At 34.5% G+C, this 23,141-nt stretch overlaps 2 protein-coding genes across 2 annotated transcripts; one reads left to right on the plus strand and one right to left on the minus strand.

The window, feature by feature from the left end:
- Positions 1-1,106: 1,106 nt before the first annotated feature.
- LOC130461096 (protein DETOXIFICATION 45, chloroplastic-like) lies at positions 1,107-6,334 on the plus strand. Its single transcript, XM_056829026.1, has 6 exons — positions 1,107-1,211; positions 2,093-2,237; positions 2,342-2,438; positions 2,519-2,619; positions 2,825-2,988; positions 6,078-6,334. Exons 2-6 carry the CDS (start codon positions 2,141-2,143, stop codon positions 6,186-6,188), a joined length of 570 nt encoding a protein of 189 aa, XP_056685004.1. The 5' UTR covers positions 1,107-1,211; positions 2,093-2,140; the 3' UTR covers positions 6,189-6,334.
- A 3,942-nt stretch (positions 6,335-10,276) lies between these two features.
- On the minus strand, positions 10,277-10,963 carry LOC110798797 (uncharacterized). The gene has a single exon (XM_022003989.2). It carries the CDS (start codon positions 10,961-10,963, stop codon positions 10,277-10,279), a length of 687 nt encoding a protein of 228 aa, XP_021859681.2.
- Between the last annotated feature and the right edge of the window lie 12,178 nt (positions 10,964-23,141).

Consider the following 23,141-nt stretch of genomic DNA (forward strand, 5'->3'; position numbering starts at 1 on the left):
AATATATTTTCAATTAAAAAATGACAAATAATCTCAATCCCGTACTTCTCATTAATTATCAACGTCATATATATATTACATTAGGAAGGCTAACTAGGTAATTCCGTATATATTTAGGATATTACAATATTCACATAATAAACTCCGTATACTCCGTATCCTATTGTAACATCCCCCCTCAAGGTGAAGCATGAAGATCCCGAATGCCCATCTTGTCTAGAAAGAACTCAAATTGCGCCTTCCCCAATGCCTTGGTAAAAATGTCCGCCAATTGAACCTTCGTCGACACATACGACAGACAAATAATACCCTCCTTGATTGCATCACGTATAAAATGACAATCCAACTCAATGTGTTTCGTCCGCTCATGAAACACTGGATTTTGTGCAATATGTAATGCAGACTGACTATCACAGAACACGTTCATACCTTGTTTATGCGAGACTCCCAAATCCCATAGTAGTTGTTTCAACCACTTTAATTCACAAGTTAATGCAGCCATTGAGCGATATTCTGCTTCCGCCGACGAACGAGAGACGGTATGTTGTTTCTTGGTTTTCCAAGACACCGGGGACAGACCAAGCAACACAAACCAACCCGTCAAGGAGCGTCGAGTCAACGGACAACTTGCCCAATAATCTGAATCGCACCACCCTTCCAACTGTAAAACACTATCCGAACGAAGGAGACACTAGTAGAAAAAACCCCTGTTGCAACCCCCTTGTTGCAGCGTACATGTGTTAATACGCTTCAACAACCAGTCGGTCAACGCGGGTCAAACCCTTTAAAGGGTTATTGCAGCGTACAATTTAATTGTTCCCTGCAAAAAAGTTTGTTGCAGCGTACATTTTAAAAGCCCGCTGCAATAGCTCGTTTTTGTTGCAGCGTACTTGTTAAAGCCCCCTGCAATAACCCTGGTAAAAAAAATTTCGCTGCAATATTCGTTGAAACTAATTCAAAACAAATTAAGCATCTCTCACTCTCAACTCCCTTCTTCTCCCTTAACTTTCCCTGCGTCATCCCCTCAAAAAAAACCCTTTCTCTTCGTCGGTGGTTCTAGCCTCCTCACCAGAGGCCACCTATTAGCTTGCTCGGCCGTTGGTTCCAAGGAAAAACTTAGCTTGCTCGCGCCGGTGGTTTCAAGAAAGAAAGTTGCTCGCGTCCTATTTTCCGTCAACCTCTTCGCCGCGGCTACCTGTCCCCTCTTTTAGGTTTGCTCGATTCGTTTACCTGATTTTTGTTTTAAGAATTAGGGTTTTTCAATTCGTTTTTAGGGTTCTTTGCGTTTGTTCAATTCTTTTTTAGGGTTTGTTCAATTCGTTTCTTCAATTCATTTTTTCAATTCGTTTTTAGGGTTCAATTCGTTTGTTCAATTCGTTTTTAGGGTTTGTTCAATTTGTTTTTACGGTTTGTTTAATTTGTTTGTTCAATTCGTTTGTCCAGTCACTGTAGCTAGGCCTAACATGGTAGGAGTATGTGAGAGACACTGACAAAATAAATCAATGTAACAATGCAACTATTTTCTATGCGCATCCTCTGCTAGATTTTCCTGTATATAGACTTAGTGAGGTAGTGTACAGTTGTTGTCACTGACTCATTGGCTTGGCTTAACTTCCCTTGCTTTATTCCAAATCATGTTTTGATGACGAGTTCTGGTCTTCCCGTTATGATTATATTTTGGCCTTCATCTCTGTTCCACATTACAAGCTTTTTGCTTAAAAGACATCCTAATTTGAAAGTGTAACAATTTTTTTCATGAAAGTACTATTCTTAGAGGTCGTACCCAGTTATTCTCATAAAGTTGTGAGATCTCGGTAGAGTCCAAGAAGTCAATGATCTCTTTGCAGCTACCATTTTTCCATATGATATGTAAGGTCGGTTATTAGTTTGTTGTAGTGTAGATTCCGGGTGATAATCATTCTGGCTTGTGAGTATAATTTTTAGGTCAGCATAGCTTCTTCATCCCTGAAAATAAATCATTCGTGATAGCCTCAATCTCAAAATAGTATAATCCCCTCCCCCCCCCCCCCCCATTTGTATATATGTTTTAAGTTTTTAACAGAAGATTGATTAGTTAATTCGGCTTTGGTAGGCTGTCGTTCATAGAGCTAAGAACTCAAAATATTCAGCTGATGAGGATATGGAGGAGACAGATGTTAAAGATCCAAATTTAAAGCAATCTCTGGAGTCTGCTACTTCTCAGATTAGCCAGCTAGCTCTTTCTAATAGTCCTACTGGTAAATCTTCACTGAATTCTATTGTGGGATCAGATACGGCCAATGCAGGTGTAGATATTGACTTTTTGACTTTTTATGTCTGTACATTGATGATCTGCATGCAGGTGTTGCCAATCTTGCAGCTGTTTTTCTGTTCCCGCTTTTCATAAATTATTTTCAGATGGGTGTCACTGGAGCAGCCACTGCCACTGTTGTGTCTCAGTATGCACTTTCTTCCTGAAGTCTGTTAGTCGGCTTTCTTTTAACTATATTGGTAATCATGCTGCTTGTTTGTGCTCCAGATACATAGGTAGCTTCTTGATGATTTGGTTTCTTAGCAAGAGAGTAATATTATTACCTCCAAAATTTGGAGATCTGAAGTTTGGGGTCTATTTAAAATCTGGTGAGTGTCAGAGAAATGTTTATGGTTATTTTCTGTTTTTGATTCTTTATCCAACACATTGATTTTAATAACCTTCTACTTAATAATCACCATTACAAACTTCTTAAATTAGTCTGCTTAAGTGGCCATTGTTTGTACCTACTTAAAGTGTTACTCGTACATGTTTGGATTGTCGTCTGTTTCCTTATGTTTACCTTTTTTCCAGGTGGATTTCTGATTGGAAGAACTGTGGCTGTTTTGATAACTATGACGATGGGGACCTCGATGGCTGCTCGTCAAGGTCCTCTAGCTATGGTTGCTCATCAAATCTGTATGCAAGTGTGGTTGGCTGTCTCTCTTTTAACTGATGGATTGGCCGCATCTGGTCAGGTATGAGCTTTCATCTAACTAGGAGGTTCGATATCCAGGCTATAGGTTTTTCAGGCATCTAGACTACCTCTATTCTACAGTGCTTGTCCATTATGATTTATGATTATCACAAAAGTTGAAGATTGTGAATAATGTGTGGGTTTTAACCAAATAGGAAAAGCTTCTTGGATTAATAAGCATTTGTTGTTGTCCAAAGATCCTGATTTGTGAACAATAAACCAAATAGGAAAAGCTACATATTTTCTCAGAGTATTACACTTATTACATGTTTAATATGAATAGTTTTAACTTTCTAACACTCATTCCAATCTACTTATGCAAATTTAAGGCTTGTTTGGTCGTTATAGGTCATATTAGGCTAAAATGAGGCTTTTTTGCTCCCAAATATGAAATAAAGAACCTTAGGACTCATTTTAAACATATTAAATGTTTTATATGATTAGTTTAACTTTACAAGACTTAATCCAATCTATTTATGCACATTCATGACTTATTTGGCCGTTATAGGTCATATTTAGGCTAAAATGACATTTTCGCTCCCAACTTTGATCTAACGAACTTAAAAACTAATTTCAAACTTATTACATGATTCATATGATTATTTTTAACTTTTCAAGACTCAATCCTATCTATTATGCACATTTGAGACTTGTTTGGTCGTTATAGGTCCCAACTATGAACCAAAGAACCTAAGGACTCATTTTAAACTTACTAAATGTTTTATATGCTTATTTTTAAATTTCTAGGACTCATTCCAATCCATTTATGCACATTTAAGGCTCATTGTGTCGTTATGGGTCATATTTAGGCTAAAATGACATTTTCGCTCCCAACTTTGAACTTAAGAACCTAATGACTCATTTTAAACTTATTATATGATAAATATGCTTAGTTTTAAGTTTCTAAGACTTATTCTAATCTACTTATACCCATTTAATGCTTGTTTGATCGTTATAGGTCATATTTAGGATAAAATAAGGCATTTTCGATCCCAACTTTAAAATAAAGAACCTAAGGACTTATTTTAAACTTATTACATGTTTAATATGCTTAGTTTTAAGTTTCTAAGACTTATTCTAACTACTTATACACATTTAAGGCTTGTTTGGTCGTTATAGGACATATTTAGGCTAAAATGACATTTTCGCCCCCAACTATGAACCAAAGAACCTAAGGACTCATTTTAAACTTACTAAATATTTTATATGCTTATTTTTAACTTTCTAGGACTCATTCCAATCCATTTATGCACATTTAAGGCTCATTGTGTCGTTTTAGGTCATATTTAGGCTAAAATGACATTTTCGCTCCCAACTTTGAACTTAAGAACCTAAGGACTCATTTTTAAATTATTATATGATTAATAAGCTTAGTTTTGAGTTTCTAGGACTTATTCTAATCTACTTATACCCATTTAATGCTTGTTTGATCGTTATAGGTCATATCTAGGCTAAAATAAGGCATTTTCGCTCCCAACTTTAAAATAAAGAACCTAAGGACTCATTTAAAACTTATTACATGTTTAATATGCATAATTTTAACGATCTAAGACTCGTTCCAATCTATTTATGCACCTATAGGCTCATTGGGTCGTTATAGGTCATATTTAGGCTAAAATGAGCATTTTCTCTCCCAAATTTGAAATAAAGAACCTAAGGACTCATTTTAAACCTTTTAAATGATTAATATACTTAGCTTTAAGTTTCCAAGACTCGTTCCAATCTATTTATGCACATTTAAGGTTCATTGGGTCGTTATAGATCTTATTTAGGCTGGATTGACATTTTCGCTCCCAACTTTGAACTAAAGAACCTAATGACTCATTTTAAACTTTTTACATGTTTAATATGCATAGTTTTAACTTTCTAAGACTCATTCGAATCTATTAATGCACATTTAAGGCTCATTGGTTCGTTATAGGTCATATTTAGGCTAAAATGATATTTTCGCTCCCAAATTTGAACTCAAGAACCTAAGGACTTATTTTCAACTTTGTACATGATTAATATGCTTAGTTTGAAGTTTCCAAGACTTATTCCAATCTATTTATGCACATTTAAGGTTTGTTTGGTCGTTATTGGCCATATTTAGGCTAAAATGAGCATTTTCTCTCCCAAATTTGAAATAAAGAACCTAAGGACTCATTTTAAACCTTTTAAATGATTAATATACTTAGCTTTAAGTTTCCAAGACTCGTTCCAATCTATTTATGCACATTTAAGGTTCATTGGGTCGTTATAGGTCTTATTTAGGCTGGATTGACATTTTCGCTCCCAACTTTGAACTAAAGAACCTAATGACTCATTTTAAACTTTTTACATGTTTAATATGCATAGTTTTAACTTTCTAAGACTCATTCGAATCTATTAATGCACATTTAAGGCTCATTGGTTCGTTATAGGTCATATTTAGGCTAAAATGATATTTTCGCTCCCAAATTTGAACTCAAGAACCTAAGGACTTATTTTAAACTTTGTACATGATTAATATGCTTAGTTTGAAGTTTCCAAGACTTATTCCAATCTATTTATGCACATTTAAGGTTTGTTTGGTCGTTATTGGCCATATTTAGGCTAAAATGAGCATTTTCTCTCCCAAATTTGAAATAAAGAACCTAAGGACTCATTTTAAACCTTTTAAATGATTAATATACTTAGCTTTAAGTTTCCAAGACTCGTTCCAATCTATTTATGCACATTTAAGGTTCATTGGGTCGTTATAGGTCTTATTTAGGCTGGATTGACATTTTCGCTCCCAACTTTGAACTAAAGAACCTAATGACTCATTTTAAACTTTTTACATGTTTAATATGCATAGTTTTAACTTTCTAAGACTCATTCCAATCTATTTACGCACATTTAAGGCTCATTGGGTCGTTATAGGTTTTATTTAGGCTAAAATGACATTTTCGCTCCCAAATTTGAGCTACATGACCTAAGAATTCATTTTATACCTTTTACATGATTAATATGCTTAGCTTTAAGTTTCCAAGACTATTAGGACATTGTTATTAGTTGCTTGAATGTTAAAGTGTGATATTTAATTTGAATTTAATCTAATGCTTAGTTGAAATTTCTGTTTTTGTAAAGGTCTACACTCCGAGGAATGCGCCTATACTAGTGAGGAAATTGATGTGGTTCGTGAGCAACGGGCTAAGTGTTTTACCCGCAAGTATTTACTATTGGCTTGAGCGCGCTTGATCGAGGTGGTTTAGTTGTTATAGAACAATCGTTTACATTAAAATGTATGCGTACATTGAAATTGGAACGTATATTTGAATGTAGTACGTGCACTTTGGTTTTGGGATATATATATATGTATACAAAACACCAGTTATTATTTTTTATATTTGTTCTACAGGTTGCGATATTTTATTTATTGTTGTTGACAGGTTCCTATATTTGGTGCAAGACACCCTAGGTATAGATAAATAAAACTAAAATTTTCCCGCCAAAAGCACAGCTTTGTTGCAGGGGGCATATACTTGTTCGCTGCAACAAGTGTGTAAAATTAGGCAAAAATCAAGACTTGTTGCAGCGTACAAAATGATGTACGCTGCAACAGACTGGTTTGTTGCAGCGAACAAAATGATGTACGCTGCAACAGACTGGTTTGTTGCAGCGTACAAATAAAAGCCCGCTGCAACAAACCAGTCTGTTGCAGCGTACATCATTTTGTACGCTGCAACAAGTCTTGATTTTTGCCTAATTTTACACACTTGTTGCAGCGTACATGCAAATGTACGCTGCAAAAAAGTACTTTTCGCAGCGTACATTGTACGCTGCAACAAGTCAATACTTGTTGCAGGCCCCCCAGTTGCAGCATACGATGTACGCTGCAACAGGGGTCTAAAAGCCCGCTGCAACAAGGGTTTTTTCTACTAGTGAGAATGCCTTGCACGGGGCACTTTTTCAAGTACCTCACCACTCGTAACGCCGCTTCCCAATGTTCCTCTTTCGGTGACTGCATAAATTGGGATAGAATATGAACAGAATAAGCCAAATCGGGTCTTGTGACTGCCAAATAGATCAAACGCCCAATCAGGCGCCTATACTTCTCACCATCTGCAAAATCTGGACCGTCTGCCAATGCTAATTTTTTATTTTGCTCCATCAGAAACTCCGCAGACTTTGCACCCAACAACCCAGTTTCAGAAATTATATCCAAAGCATATTTTCTTTGACAAACATAGAACCCCAGACTACTACGAGCAACCTCAAGCCCCAAAAAATACTTCAGAGCGCCCAGATCCTTCATCTTAAAACATTCACTTAAATATGCTTTAAAACTTTCTAGCGCAAAAGTACTATTGCTTGCAATAATCATGTCATCTACATAAATAAGCACATTTAACTACAACGTACCCTTAGAAAGTGTAAACAAGGAGTAGTCCGAGTACGACTGATGAAATCCATAGTGCTTCAGGGCCGTAGACAATTTCTCGAACCAACACCGAGGTGCCTGTTTCAAGCCATACAAAGATTTTCTCATTCTGCATACCTTGTCCGAATTATGTTTCTGAAATCCAGGTGGTATTTTCATATAAATTTCTTCCTCCAAATCTCCATGAAGAAAAGCATTGTGAACATCTATCTGATGCACCTCCCAATTCTTAACACTTGCTACCGCCAGGAAAGTACGAACTGTAGCCATTTTCGCTACGGGGGCGAAAGTTTCGTTATAATCTAGGCCTTCCTCTTGATGATTGCCTAGACAGACTAGGCGTGCCTTTAAACGCAACAGGTTCCCATCTTCGTCCCTCTTCTCAGTGTACACCCATTTACTTCCGAGTGCTTTCTTCCCTTCCGGCAAACTTTCCAATGTCCAAGTACCCTGATCCTCTAAAGCAGCGATTTCAGCCGCCATTGCATCGCGCCACCCCTCATGTTGCATTGCCTGTTTAAAGGTTTTTGGTGCCTTTTCTTCCTGCAATGCTGCAATAAAATTTCTGTGTTTCGACGAAAAACGTTCATAATTAACAAAATAGGTGATAGGATAAGGAGTACCTGAAGACGATGACATTGGTGAATTCTCGGATGAACTATATTTTTTCCGGATTGTGTGCGTCATGTAATCCCGCAACCTCGAAGATGGGAACTTCTCTCGATTGCCCCTACCCAATTCCGTACTATTCAAATCCATCTCCGTACTACTCGTACCCTCCTCATGTAACGTGGTCTGCTTCTCAACCCCGTTACCACAACAGCACTTTGCAAGCTGATGTCCCTGCACGTTGCTGCCTGCAGTCCCTCAGCATGCAGCGCCTCACAAGGCTCGCCTCGCCCCTGCGCCTCACGCTGCGCCTCAGTCGCCTCACTTCGCGCCTCAGTCGCCTCGCTCTGCGCCTCGCCTCGCGCCTCACTCACAGGCAGGCGCTGCGCCTCGCCTCGCTCCTCACTCACTGGCAGACTTGGCTCCCCCTGCAGCACTGCTTCTGCTTCACTCACAGGTAGATGGCTAGCAGCAGCAGGACGTGCCACTGTTGTCCCAACTCCCTCATTCCCATCATCTCTCAACACATCCCATTGCTCAAACCCATTTGCGCCCTCCATAGAGGCATGATCAACCTCCACATTACCATTCGGAACCTCCACAAATGGAAAAATATGCTCACGAAACCTCACATCCCGTGAGACAAAAAATTCATGGGTCTCAACATCATACATATTCCACCATTTTTTTCCAAACGGATACCCTACAAAGACACATTTCCGACTACGTGAGGCAAATTTATCTCCCTTACTCCGTAGATTATAAGTGTAACACAAGCACCCAAACACACGGATAGTTGCAAACGACGGCACCTTCCCAAACACCATTTTATACGGAGTTTCATTTCCAAGAATAGGGGTAGGCGTTCGATTAATCAAATAACATGCAGCCATAACACATTCCCCCCAAAACCTTTTAGGCAAATTCCCTTGAAAGCGTAACGCTCTCCCCACATTCAAAATATGTTGATGTTTTCTTTCAACTCTCCCGTTTTGTTGAGGCGTTCCAACACACGAAGATTCAAACAACATGCCATGCTTAAAGAAATATCCTTGCAAACAGTTAAATTCCGTACCATTATCACTCCTAACCACCTTGATTGTTTGATTAAATTGGCACTTTATCAAAGCAACAAAATTAAAAAACATCAACTCAACTTCAGTTTTATTACGAATCAAATAAATCCACACACTTCTTGAAAAATCATCAACAATTGTTAAAAAATATTTCTCTCCACAAGATGACGGAGTTTTGTAAGGACCCCATAGATCAATGTGAACTAACTCAAACAATCTACTAGCATGACTATCACTAACAGGAAAACTCTCTCTACATTGCTTTGCACGCGGACATACATCGCAAACTTTATTATTCTTTCTACGAGTACTACTCATAGGAGGGAGTAACTGTAATATCTTCTCCGACGGATGCCCCATACGTTGATGCCACAAATCAACCACACAACGCACCGCAAGCACCTTCACTCTCGGAACTCCTCGGAAAAAATATAGTCCTTCTTGTCGATCACCCACGCCAATCACCGTCCTCGTCATATGGTCCTGAATCACACAAATTTTGTTAGTAAATTGAGCTGAACAATTCGATTCGTCACTTAATTGAGTTACAGAAATTAAATTGCAGTTTAATTTAGGTACAAATAAAACACCGTGAAGAACCAATCTCCCTTCCAATGTCACAGAACCATATTGATTCGAGTTTGCCGCCACACCATCCGGTAACACAACCGAACAATCTTGAGACGTAGTAATATTTCTCAAAAGTGAAAGATTTCCCGTCACATGATTCGAAGCACCTGTGTCAACTATCCAGCGTAAGTCTAGATTACCTTGCAATTTTGCCTTAGGCTTAGACAAAATATCCATTATTTGCTGCACTTGGTCTTTCGAAACCCCCGCAATACCGTGCAAATCTGTTACAGCAGCTGTTGTCCCTGCTTTGCTGCCATCCTGCGCTACTACACTGCTGCTCGCATTAGGTGTTGTTACAGCATTGGCACGTGCTGCCACAACTGTGCCGGTATGTCCACGGCCAGCTTTGCCGCCACGAGAACCTGTTCTGCCACCCCTCCCTGGACCACGACCACCCCGCCGTTTCTCATCCCACCAATCAGGAAACCCAATGAGTTGATAACAACTTTCCTCTTCATGATATGGTCCTCACGATTACAGTGAGTACAGAACTTGGCAGACACATCAACAAAATTTGGTCTAGACTTGGTTTCGACTTTAAACGCCATCACATTCTCCATTCCCTTACTGCCTTTAGCCCGCATATTCTACGTATTAACCACAGTCTGGTAAGCCTCATCAACAGAAGGAAACAGTGTTTGAGCCAACAATTGGGCTCGAATGGCCTCATAATGATCATCAAGGCCTATTAAAAAATAATGCAGACGATCTTCCTCCCGTATTTCTCCAACCTGCTTTGCGATATTGCAGGTACACCCCGCACATGTACACCTCGGCACCCTCGCGTACTGTACGTACTCCTTCCATATTTTCGACATTCGTCTGAAATACTCCGTAACAGCCTCGGTGGTGGCCTGTTTATAGCTACTCAATGCCATTTTAATATGACAAACTCTCGTCCCGGTCACCACGCAAAACCTCTTCCTCAAGTGACACCATAATTCGAACGCAATATCATAGTCTTCAATGGAAGACCGTAGAGTCTCGTCAATTTTGTTCGTAATCCATGACACAACCATAGAATTCACAGCGTACCAATGCTTCATCTTGTTTGAATCAGTAGAAGGCTCGGTAACAGAACCATCCACAAACCCAAATTTAAACTTCGAAATCATTGAACGCCTTACAGCCTTTGCCCATTCATCGTAATTAACTGAACCGCGAAGCTTCACCGGCGTTATTATGATGCATGGCCCATCGCCAGAGCCAAGATAATAGTCGAGGTCGACCCGCGGAGGCTCCTTCGCCGGTGGTGATCCTTCATCGTCTCCCATGGTTTACGATTAAACGGCTGCACTCCTCTAAGTTTGTGCGGAAAAAAAAAATTATTCTAGGTTTAACCTAGGCTCGTGATACCATGAAAAATAATCTCAATCTCGTACTTCTCATTAATTATCAACGTTATATATATTACATTAGGAAGGCTAACTAGGTAATTCCGTATATATTTAGGATATTACAATATTCACATAATAAACTCCGTATACTCCGTATCCTATTGTAACAAAAAATAACAACATGACCAAAACCTAGGTGCACGGTGATTCTTCTATGCAAGAACATCTCCATTTCAAAGGAAATTAAGGTACCAAACATACTACGTAGATGATTTTTACTTTCTTTTATTACGAGTGAGGCACAAAAACATTACAAATTTGAGGAGAGGGTATTTGAATATGTTAGTTACCATACACAAATTTTAGTCTTTTTGACTAGGCTAAGGCTAAGTCTTCATTGATAACATAGATGGCATGGATTTGTTCATTATGATTTATGGTTGATATCCGTGGAAGAATATCAATGCTGCTCCCAGTCTGATGCAACTTAATTTCTCAAAACTATGTGCATTGCACTAATTAATAAAATTTTCAAATTAAGCCTGAGGTAAGAAATAATTCAATAAATACACGATATTAAACATGTTGAATCTAACATGATTCTTTTCATTTCTGATTTATTGAGTCTTAACTACAGTATTCAACATATTTAACCATTTTCTTTACTCGTAATAAATGACAAATCCATCAAGATCCTAATTTTTCTTTAGAGCACGATCAACCCTATATCTTAAGCCTTGAGTTATGCTGACATGGCATATGACTCACATAGTCTTAAGATTGAACAAAGTAACTTGTACTCCGTAGCATTGAAGTGGATGCGTTTTGCCAAAGTCTTAAACTGATTCTTGAAAAACTAAGACTCCACTTATAATTAAGACTCCTTGTGTGAGTTGAGTAAAATAATAAAATAATAAATGGTGCATAAATATACAAGTCTTAAACAAGTTTGAAGGTGAAGAGCTAAATTTGATTGAATCTTAAAGAGTCTTAATTATAATTTAATTATTTAATAATAGTAAAATGCTGACATGACATGTGAAAAAAATCTTAAGACAAGACCCCCTTGATCTTGCTCTTAGAGCATGATCAGCCTCAAATCTTAAGATATGAGTTGTACTGACATGGCATATGATTCATCAGTCTTAAGATCAGACATATAGAAATTGTAGCATTCAAGTAGACAAGTTTTATCAAAGTCTTAAAGTGAGTCTTGAAAAATTAAGACTCAACTTAAGACTTGGTATGTGAGTTAAATTAAATAATAAAATGATATTTTACATAAATTTACAAGTCTTAAATGATTTAATGGGTGAAGAACTAAATTTGATTGAATCTTAAGGAGTCTTAACAATTATTTAATTATTTAATATTAATGAAATGCTGACATGGCAAATGAAGAAAATCTTAAGACAAGACCCCCTTGATCTTGCTCTTAGGCTTTAGGAGGGTGCATCGGCAGTTCATATAAATATCGGGAAGTGATAAATCCAAAAAAAAATTTACTTCTTCTAAGGAAATCCACATTTTTTAAAGTTGATTTCCTTGGAAGAAGTGAAATTATTCCTTGGATTTATTATTTCCCATAAGTATCAAGTATTGTTTTCATATTACTAAATTCCGACAATTCCCCAAAAGTGTTTTTTAAGTTTATTGCATTTATGTGTATTAAAAGATATACTGAATACGCAATTTAGGTCATATGGTTTGAATATTTAAAAGTTGAATCCGGTCTAAATGTTTCTGATCGATTTTGATTGGTCTGATTATCGGAAATGATATCTTAATATGAGTGAACTTTACAATCAAGTAGAAGATTTATGTACGTTTAATGAATACGCACCCAGAAAACTCGTTAATTAGGAAATGGTAAAGTTATATTGTTGGTAAACTAGATTGGAAAGAGTAGTACTCCGTACTTAATTAATTATTGAAATAAATATATAATGTCCTTTGGTAAAGAATAGACAAACAAAGAAAGGTAGTTTGGTACATAAAGATTGATAAATAGAAGCTATAAAAATGAAAGGTTGGTAAGAGGCTGGGTAGGATAAATTAAAATGAATTAATATAGTTCCTTTCAACCATTTAATTAGCAATGAATTGGAATTGAATTAACGAGTAGACATGGATCGAAGTTAATAGCTAGCTCTGCCATTTTCATCTTAAATTCAATAACATTAATACCATCATTACTTTGTGACCCCTTTCTTCATTGCCATCTTCTCTCTTACAACTGCAATTTGCACCCACCTCAACTCCATTTTTTTTTTATTACTACTCGTACTCACCTCATTAATTCTTGAATTAATTTTCTACCGATCGATAAATGCATATTTATTTTAATTTCATTCATTAATTTAAACTCCAACCAAGAATATTAATTATCTTATTCAATTTCCTTTTTTCTGTATCTTTACAAATTCGGTTCACTTCAATTCAATTCAATTCAATTCAATTCAGTTCAGTATGATATTATAACATACATGTACATATTCTATAAGTTGGATGATGCAATTAAGTAGTTAATGAATGAAGATGGCACATGTTTGTTTTAATGAGGAGAAGAGTAATAGCCGCAGCTCCCTAGCTGTACCCATTTATAATCATCCATCACTAACTACTTATTATTACTATTTGACATCTTTTATTTAAATTTGCCTAGCTCAAGCTCCATCTTTAAATTCTTTAGCTTAATTAATTAGTGAGATAGATCAATCAATAAACCATATCAATCAATAAAGGTATATAAGGCATATACGTTATTTAATAAAGTTTAGATAGTATAATAGTTGGTGCGTAATTAAAACACACTTAAAGAAGTTTAAGTTAAATAAATGAAAGTACATGCCATGATATTATGATCCATAATGACTCATGATTCACCAAGTTGGACTTTGCATGCCACATTCAACATTTACCATTGTCAGCTGTCGCTTATTAAGGCTACTTCAATTCTTCCATCGCTCGATCTTCACGTACTTTTAGCTTCTTAATTTCAACTACCATCAATTTCATATTATCCCCCAAATTTAACTCTTTATATTAATTTACATGTACATTAATTAATTAATTCCGTCTTTTAATTTGTCACACCAACTCAATCTTTGAACATCAAATTTAATCTCACATTTACGTTGCTACAAATACTCTTTATCATTCTAAACTTTCATTACGATTATCGAATATTCTATGTCGTCAATGCAAAACTTACAACCATAAATAAGGAACTCTTTAGGTAACATGATCTACTCTAACTCTCTAACCTATCAACCATACATTTCTGTTTTAATTAACTTTTTGCGACATTAATACATATTAACGATTTTTATATATACTTGTGAAACACAGTCATACTTGTGGTAATTATTAGTTTCTCCATTTTCATAATGTTCTTTGTATTTACTATTTCTACGGACAAATTTTTAAAAACATTAACCATAATTACTAATAGAAAAAATATGAACTTGTATTCGATCAAAGTCAACCAAACATTTAAGTTTCGAAACATTTTCTCAGGTAGGTTGTTTATGGAACAATAATGAATACTACGCATTTTCCCAGTGGTTGCTAAGATCAATTCATATATATGTATGAAAATCGAAGAGAAGGATGGATCCAAATCTTGAACTCGAGATTTCATAGAATGGAATAATTCGTGATTATAGTGTTTCTCATCTTTAATTGTACAATGAGGCCCAAGTTGAGGGGGACCAATTTCATTGACCAGTCAAAATCCTTTAATATTTTCTCCAATTTAATATACGGACTCTAGTAATTTTTGTGTCGTACAATCGTATCAATTAGAGCAACTCCAATGGTGAGCTATAAATTGGTATGGCTAAGTTTGCCACATCAAATTTCTAACTATAATTGATTAAAACTACAAATTATCACATTGGTGGGTTACAATAATATTTAATTCAAATAATTTATTTATTAGAGCTACTTCGTATATTTTTTTGAGCTACGTAGCCCAAAATAGCTACAAGGTTTTAACAGCGGCTTATATCATTGTTGTACCAATGGTGGGCTACCTGCTCACATGTTCATTTTTTTTGAGCATGTCCCTTTTGTAACCATTGGAGTTGTTCTTACTCCCTCCACGGAAAAAGACTACATATACCCTCAGGGTATGATACCCTTGGCTGTGATTGGTCTAAAATTTTAAATTTCATGTGGGGTTGTAATTTTAGATTTAAATTGTAATCCCATGTGGGATTACTTATGTGAGATCAACCAATTGGAGCACAATGTATGTTACTATTTGATACCTTGAGGTATATGTAGCAGCTTCCCTCCCTCCGTCCCATTTTTATTGTCTTGTTTGGCTAAAAATACGATTTTAAGAAAAATGAAATGTAATATATAGGAAAGTGAAATATAGTAGAGTGGAATATAATATATTAGAAAGGGGAATATAGTACGTGGGAAAGGGGAATATAGTACATGGGAAAAAAGAATATAGTACATAAGGAAGTGAAATGTAGTACACGTGGAAGTTTGTTGTGTTTTCAATGCAGTTTAAAATAATACTTCCTCCGTTTTTTAATACTTGCAACGTTTGTTATTTTCACGCATGGCAATGCATAACTTTGATCATTTATATCTTAAATTCACTTTATGAAAAAATTATAAAAAATTGATATTTTGAAAATACACATTGAGACGAATCTAACAAGATCCCACATGACTATGTTTTATGTTATAAATAAAACACCAACAATAATCAAAGTAGATTATGTGAATAGTGTAAATAATCCAAATATTGCAAGTATTGAAAAACAGAGGAAGTATAGTACATTGGAAAGTGGAGAATTTCAAGTCAAAAAATAGAACAAGACTATAATTTTGGGACCGATTAGAAAAACAAGACTATAATTATGAGACGGAGGGAATATATTCTATTACTCCTTCCGTCCTTAAAGGGATTGTTCCATAATCAAAATTCACTTTCCTTAAGAATTAGTTATAAAATATGCACATAGGTTCGTAAAGTGGGTCCGTAAGCTAGGAGAGAGATAGAGAGAAAACAAATGGAAAAAATTTACCATTTAAGATATGGGGTCTGGTAAACTTAAAGAGACATTTAAAAAAGGAATATAATCAGGGTAATCTTTTAGGGAATGAGAGAGTGCTCCGTAGCTTGGAAAATATTATTTGCATATTTTACCTTCTTTCACATAATATACCTTTCTTCACAAAAACTCAACTAGTACTCCCTCCGTACGTTTTTAGCAGTGACATTTTGACCAGCACAAGTATTAAGAAATAAGATATAAAAATAATATAAATAATAAAGAAAATAGGGGAGGGAGTAATAACCAAATAGAAAAAAGGGATGGTGAGAAAAATATCGTGATCAAAGTATAGAGAGAATTTACTTAATAGTTGTAATACCTCGTATTTTTCTGTATTTATAAATATATTTTATTATATTTATAAAATCATTTTTATGATTTTTAAAATTTAAATCGCATTTAAATATTATTTAAATGTATTTTAATTAATTAGAATATTTATTATTTTAATTAATTACAAAAAGAATTTATTATTTCATGTTGGGAATTTAATTGGGTTTCAAAAGTAAAACGATTTTTAATTAATCTAGCCCAATTCATTTCCAAGTTCAAGTCCAAACAAATTAAGCAAGCACATCCTATGTTTAATGAAGCCCGAAAGGGAATCCTAAAGCCTAGCCCATCTTGGAGTTTCCTAAGCCTATAAATATGGGTGTTCACCCTCAAAATCCCACACTATTATTCATTAAACCTAAAAGTAAAACTCTAACTCTAAATTCCTCTTTCTTTCGTCGAACTTATATTTGGCCGTTTTTCACCTAATTCCGTTCCTTTTCAGGAAACGGTTTCTTCTTCAAAGTTGTAGATCTCGAAAAGTTCTTGAACTTTTCCTTTTAAGAATCGATTGAATCCGAGTTATAGATTAGAAGTTATGAGAGTTCTAAAATCCTGCTGCAGTATTTCAGTTTTCTCTTTTTCTCTCCCTTTTCTCCGCCTTCCCTTGCGTCGTTCCCAGCCCCGAGCACTCAACGCCCATCACTCGTTACTCTCCTTCATTACTGCCTGCTTCCCCTCACACACACTCGCACACTCGTGCCTTGTTCCCTCGCTCTCTCGCCCTCCCTTTGTCGCACAGCACTCGCGCCTCACGCCGAGTGTTGCTGTTGTTTGTTGTTGATGATGTTGCCTTCGTTGCCCGCACACACCCGCAACGCACACACACGTACCCCTCGTGTGTGTTGCGTGTGTATTGTATTCCGTATACTCCGTATACTTTTATCCCTATTTCAATTCCGTTTTTAAATTATTAAATTATTATTATTGTTTTGGATTAGTTAAATTGCTGGGAACGGTTATGAACACCGTGTTTTAATGTTTTTCGTATTTGAATTGATGGGATTGATTTTAATTGTACAAACTATTATTTTGAGATTTAGTAATTAATTAAAGTGTCAATTTTTATGGTCAAAACATGGTTTTATTGATGACCTATTGATAGGACTTTAATTCCAATTGTTTAGGCGATTGATTCACATAATTTAATGACGATTTAAATTATGAGAATCAACTTAAATTTTCAGATTCATTATAAAGCTTTAAATGTTGATTTTCAATGATTTTAAGGTCAAAAAGTCAATGTTTTTTATACTAGGACTTGAGTTGACTATTTGAGACTATTAAATTGACGAATAACGATTAATTTCTAATTAAACCAAGGGTTTTAGTTTCTTAAATAGTTGCTGGAAATTTAGTAAACATGATTAATAATTAAGTTTCTCCTTTGTGTTTATAGGAGTTGATTTCTAGTGAGTCGTGATTCGCACAGTGGCCCCCGTACTTAGGTATTCCAGGTACGTACAAGACTAGACTTTATGAAGTGTATTGAATGCGAATCATGTGAACTTATGTGTTTAGAATTCATGTTTGATGTGTAGACAAGCATGTGAGGATTGTTATTGAATATATGTGAACGAGCATGTTATGAATTGAATTATGCTTTATAGATTCTGTTGAACTATCATGTTATGGACTTTTATAATCGTTGAACTATGTCAAGCATGTTGTTCAAGTTGGTATGCATGTATGAGTGTTGCGCATGCAAGTTATTATGATTATGCTATAGTACGGGATGTCTAGCATACAGTGAGCATATTGAATATTGCCGCAGTGCATTGTTTATTCTACCGCAAGTGTAGAATACGTTTAGAGAGTCTATGTGAATTGAACTAAGGACTATTCGTGCTAAGGGCACACCCCGCTTGTTAATAGGCAATGTCGGGTTATCTCAAACAGTGTTTTTGAGAAGGAACAATGAGAGTAATTTCACTTTAGTCCTATGTTTGATCACAAGTCCTAAAGGATTAAAATGAAGTGTCATTGTTGAATTATGTGTTGGTGTAATTGTTGAATTATTTGTGAGTTATGTCTTTGGGTTGAGTCTTGAACATAACATACTAATTAACGTAAAATGCAAACCGAATGAGCTTCAAAACTCTTAGAACGTATATACCTCGAGTATGAACAATGGGGGAGTCTTGCCGGAAAACTTGTACTCCTTGAATGATACAAGACGTTGTTTCATTCTTCTTTTTATGCTGTTATGCATTAGAATTGCGTCGGTATGGCCCGACTATCGGTAAGAGTCTGACTTATTATTATTTGGTGTATGGTTGGCTCCCATCACCCTTTTCTTTCCTTTTGAGGATACTTTATTTTACCCATTTGAAGCTAATTCTTTATTAAAATGTGAGTTAAGAGTCGTGTCAAGTATCAAGTCTTGTCTCCATGTTTACTTGTTTATTAAATGGCTTTTGCATGTGGATTAATAATTCGTTGAGTGAAGCATATTAGGATAGAATATTATTCAAGCTTGTTCGTACTCAGCTTTTGCTGACTTCGTGCTTCATGTCTTTTGGTCATGGCCTTCGCCTTAATGACCCTATGATGATCCATCATTGCATTTGCGTTGTTGGGGAGTAGATTTTAATAAAACAGGTTTGTAGAGATAACTTGCAGGAGAAGTTATCATGGGAATCGTGTCTGAGAGTTTATTTCTCTTCCGTACTTTATAAACTCTACTTTTAATTATAGTCATGACTATCGTTACTACTATTACTATTTTTGAAATGATTTATTACTTTGGTTTGGCCTTGATGGTTCCAAGTTGTTTTAATGATCATTAACTATTTAATACGTTTTGAAAGTTAGTTATTTCCGCTGCGTAATTCTGGTAAATAGTTTACCCGTTATCACGGTGGCGGTGATATCTTGGTAGTTCCTTTGTTTTAAGTGGGAAAATGTTTTGTAAAAGCAAGGAATTATTGGGGTATTATAATAGTGGTCCCATGAGAAGTATTATATAATTTTTAAGTGGGTGAAATTTACCAAAAATAGATATGTAACCCCTAAGGCCCTATTTATGCATTATTTAGTTCACCTTATTTCTTCAGGACTTTATTACTTATTTCAGATTCAATCAGATCAGATCAGATCAGATCAGAAAAAGTAAGTGTAGTTTAGATGATGATTATTATTATTTAACGAATATGTCTAGATCAAAACCGGTAAGATCATATCATGTCCAGATCAGAACCGATTTGTATAGATCATGTGTAAATCATAACTGATATGTCCATATCATAGCTAATTTGTACAGATCATGTCAAGATCAGAACAGATCTATATAGATCATGTCTAGAGTATCGATATGTCCAGATCAAATCATGTTTAGATCATAACCAATCTGTACATATCATCTCTAGATCAGAACCGATATGTGCATATCAAAACCGATTGGTACATATCATGGTCATATCAAACCGATATATCCAGATCAGATTTTATCTGTACAGATCATGTCCAGACCAGAACTAATGTATACAAATCATGTCCAGACCAGAACCGATATGTGCAGATAATGTCCAAATCAGAACCGATATGTCCAGATATGTACTAATATATTCAAATCTAAATTGATATGTCCAGATCAGAACTGATATGTCCAGATCATAACTTGTATGATCAGAACAAGTATGATTGATATGTGCAGATCATGTCCAGATCAGAACCTTCATGTCCAGATCAGAACGATTATGTCTTGATGAGAACTGGTATGTGCAAATCATGTCTAGATAAGAACTGGTATGTACAATTCTTGTCCAAATCAGAACCGATCAGTACAATTCATGTCCAAATCAGAACCGATCTGTACATATCATGTCCAGATCATAACTGGTATGCTTAGAACCGGTATGACCAGTATGTGTAGATCATGTTCAGATTAGATCCTGTGCAAATCATGTCCGGATCAAAACCGATCAGTATACTTCATGTCTAGATAAGAACCGATTTGTACAAATCATGTCCATATCCAAATCTATTTGTACAGATCTTGTGCAGATCAGAATCCATACATCCAGATCAGAACCGGTGTGCAGTGTCCTAATAATGTCCAAGTTATAACCATTATTTTAAAAACTAATATGTCCTGATCATGTCCAAATTAGAACCGATCCATCCAAACCATTTCCATGTCTATCTAATGTATGAAATAGTTAAATAATTACTAAAGTCAAATAAATAATTTGTAATTATAACAATAATATAAATTTGTATAAAAATTTACTTTACGTGTAAATCATTCAATTTTAATAATTGTAGTTTTTGTTATTTAAAACTTAATTTGAAAAATCATATCAAAACAGACCAGATCAAAAAAACAAGTTCAGATCAGATTAGATCAGAAAAAATAAGTTCAAATCAGATTAGATCGAATCAGATCAGATCGGACAAGGAGAAATAAGGTGAACTAAACGGGGCCTTAGTTCACGTTATTTCATGACCTTATTACTTATTTCAGATCTTATCATATTAGTTAAAAAAAAAAAGAGTTCAGATCAAATCAGATCAAATGATGATTATTATTAGAAATATTTTATATTTGCTACCTTAAAGATACAATACTTTTGTATTAACTATCTAATGAAAATTTTATTGTAATTTACTACCTTAAATATGTTTTTGTTTTCGAATCGCTACCACTTTACCGTTTTCTCGTTTTATAATTAGGAAATTTTGTGAAACACTACCTTTAAGTTTAGTGGTTTTGTGAATTGCTACCTTATACAAACTTTTTTTTAAAAATTTAACTACCTTATAAGTTTGGTTTGTTTGACTAACACTACCATTTGACTTTGGACATAGTTAATTACGATTTATTAGTCAAAATTTCAATCAACATGCTCTTAAGACTTCAATAATATGAGCAAATAAACTATTATCCGTGCTTCATATAATTATATTACGACAATGAGAATGTGGAAAAAGTTAATTTTGATATTTAAGATTAAATATAGAGTTCTTACTAAAGAAAGTATATGGCTAGGGGGCTCATTTTGTTATATTAGTTAAAAAATGGCCTATAAAATGTTTGAGACAACCTTGTTAAATACATTTAACCAATAGTTAACTTTTGTTATGCATATCCGTATTCTTTATGTAGCACAAATTCTTAAAAATGTATGATAGTATTATAATAATATAATTGATAGTCCAAGCTAAACTATTTTAAGATTTTCTATATCAAAGGAACGTTCGAAAATATCCGTACTTAGTATATGACACAATTTCTAAACGAAACTTGATAGTACTTACAATTAATAATTATTTATGTTATAAGATAGGCAAATCAGATAACGACATTTGTCATCTCTACATCGATTTGCCTCTCTTTTTAGTGTAGTACGGAGCATATATAGATTTAAATTAAGAAATTGACATGAGTAAATAAGTAATTCGTAGTATAATAAATTATTACCATAAGTAATTAGAAGATTTTGGGTAAAAAATATACAAAGTATATTAATTACTTTATCATTGGTTAGTTACCAATATTATAAAAGAGGCAAATTAGAGCGGCATTTGTTCAGCTCCACATCAATTTGCCTCTCTTTTAGAATAGTACTCCGTATACATATGTTTGTTAAAAATCGACTAAAATAAGTCAATTTATTGGCATAAATTATTTGGAGGAGATTTTTTAAGCAGAGAGGACTACATATTAGTCGCGCATCATTTTTTTTGTTTACCATTTCTTCCATTTTTTTTTGGGATAAACCACTTTTATTTTCATGGTTGTTAGTAAATAAATTCAACTATTAATATCGAAATTATCAATTAGTAAAAATTATTTTGAAAAAAGGTAGTATTATGTAAGTATTTAGACATATCCAAAAAAATTCTACAGAGCACATGACTATGTTCATCATAAAGTATTAATAATCATAAAAAAAAAAACAAAAAACAGAAAATGTAGTGTTATATGCGAATATTATAGCTAGTGTAAACTTAAATAGTTGCATCTAAAAAATGTAGGAATTGCGTAGTAAAGTAGTAGATAGATTAGATTTCACAACAATTTCTCATGTTTAATGAAGCTACATAATTATTTTTTTAACGTAGTACAAAATGGTGGTGATAATTATCGATTTTAGTTGCTAAATATACTACGTATAAAATAGTACAATCAATGACGGTTATATTACCGCATTTAATTGTTAGAATATTATAGAGTACTATTGTAATTTTTTTTCATACATCTTATTCCTTGATTGATTTTCCATTTCATTTGTATTCGAATTATGTAAATACTAAATACAAATAATTAGACCGCTCTTAAATTTTTATGAAAATCATACTACGTACTCCATATAATGGATTAAAGCTCCGTTCTATTGGACTTATTTTGACTGAACTTATATTATCTGAACTTATCTGTATTTAACTGAGCTTATCTGAACTTAACTGAAATTATCTGAACTTATTTTATCTGGAAAAAAACTTATTTTGTCTGAAATAGACTTATTTGTGTGTGAAAATGTCTGAATTTTTTTTATTTTTGCTGAACTTAACTTATCTAAACTTAATGAACTTATCTGAACTTATTTTGTCTGAAATAAGTCAAAATAAGTCGAACAGAATAGGGCCTAATTTTTATATAAAGATAATCTTATATTGGTTATATTTGTTACCATGTAGTAAAGATATATAATTAAAAAGATATTCCCTATGTATAGAATGAAATCTTTTTTATTTTG

This window comes from Spinacia oleracea, chromosome 5 (genome assembly GCF_020520425.1).
Source record: "Spinacia oleracea cultivar Varoflay chromosome 5, BTI_SOV_V1, whole genome shotgun sequence".
NCBI lineage: Eukaryota > Viridiplantae > Streptophyta > Magnoliopsida > Caryophyllales > Amaranthaceae > Spinacia > Spinacia oleracea.

Excerpts from the sequence above, each read along its gene's own strand:
- LOC130461096 (XM_056829026.1), top strand. The coding sequence starts at position 2,141 with ATGGAGGAGACAGATGTTAAAGATCCAAATTTAAAGCAATCTCTGGAG. Across the intron at positions 2,620-2,824 it reads TGGGGTCTATTTAAAATCTG|GTGGATTTCTGATTGGAAGA; the intron begins GTGAGTGTCAGA and ends CCTTTTTTCCAG. Across the intron at positions 2,989-6,077 it reads GATTGGCCGCATCTGGTCAG|GTCTACACTCCGAGGAATGC; the intron begins GTATGAGCTTTC and ends GTTTTTGTAAAG.
- LOC110798797 (XM_022003989.2), bottom strand. The coding sequence starts at position 10,963 with ATGGGAGACGATGAAGGATCACCACCGGCGAAGGAGCCTCCGCGGGTC.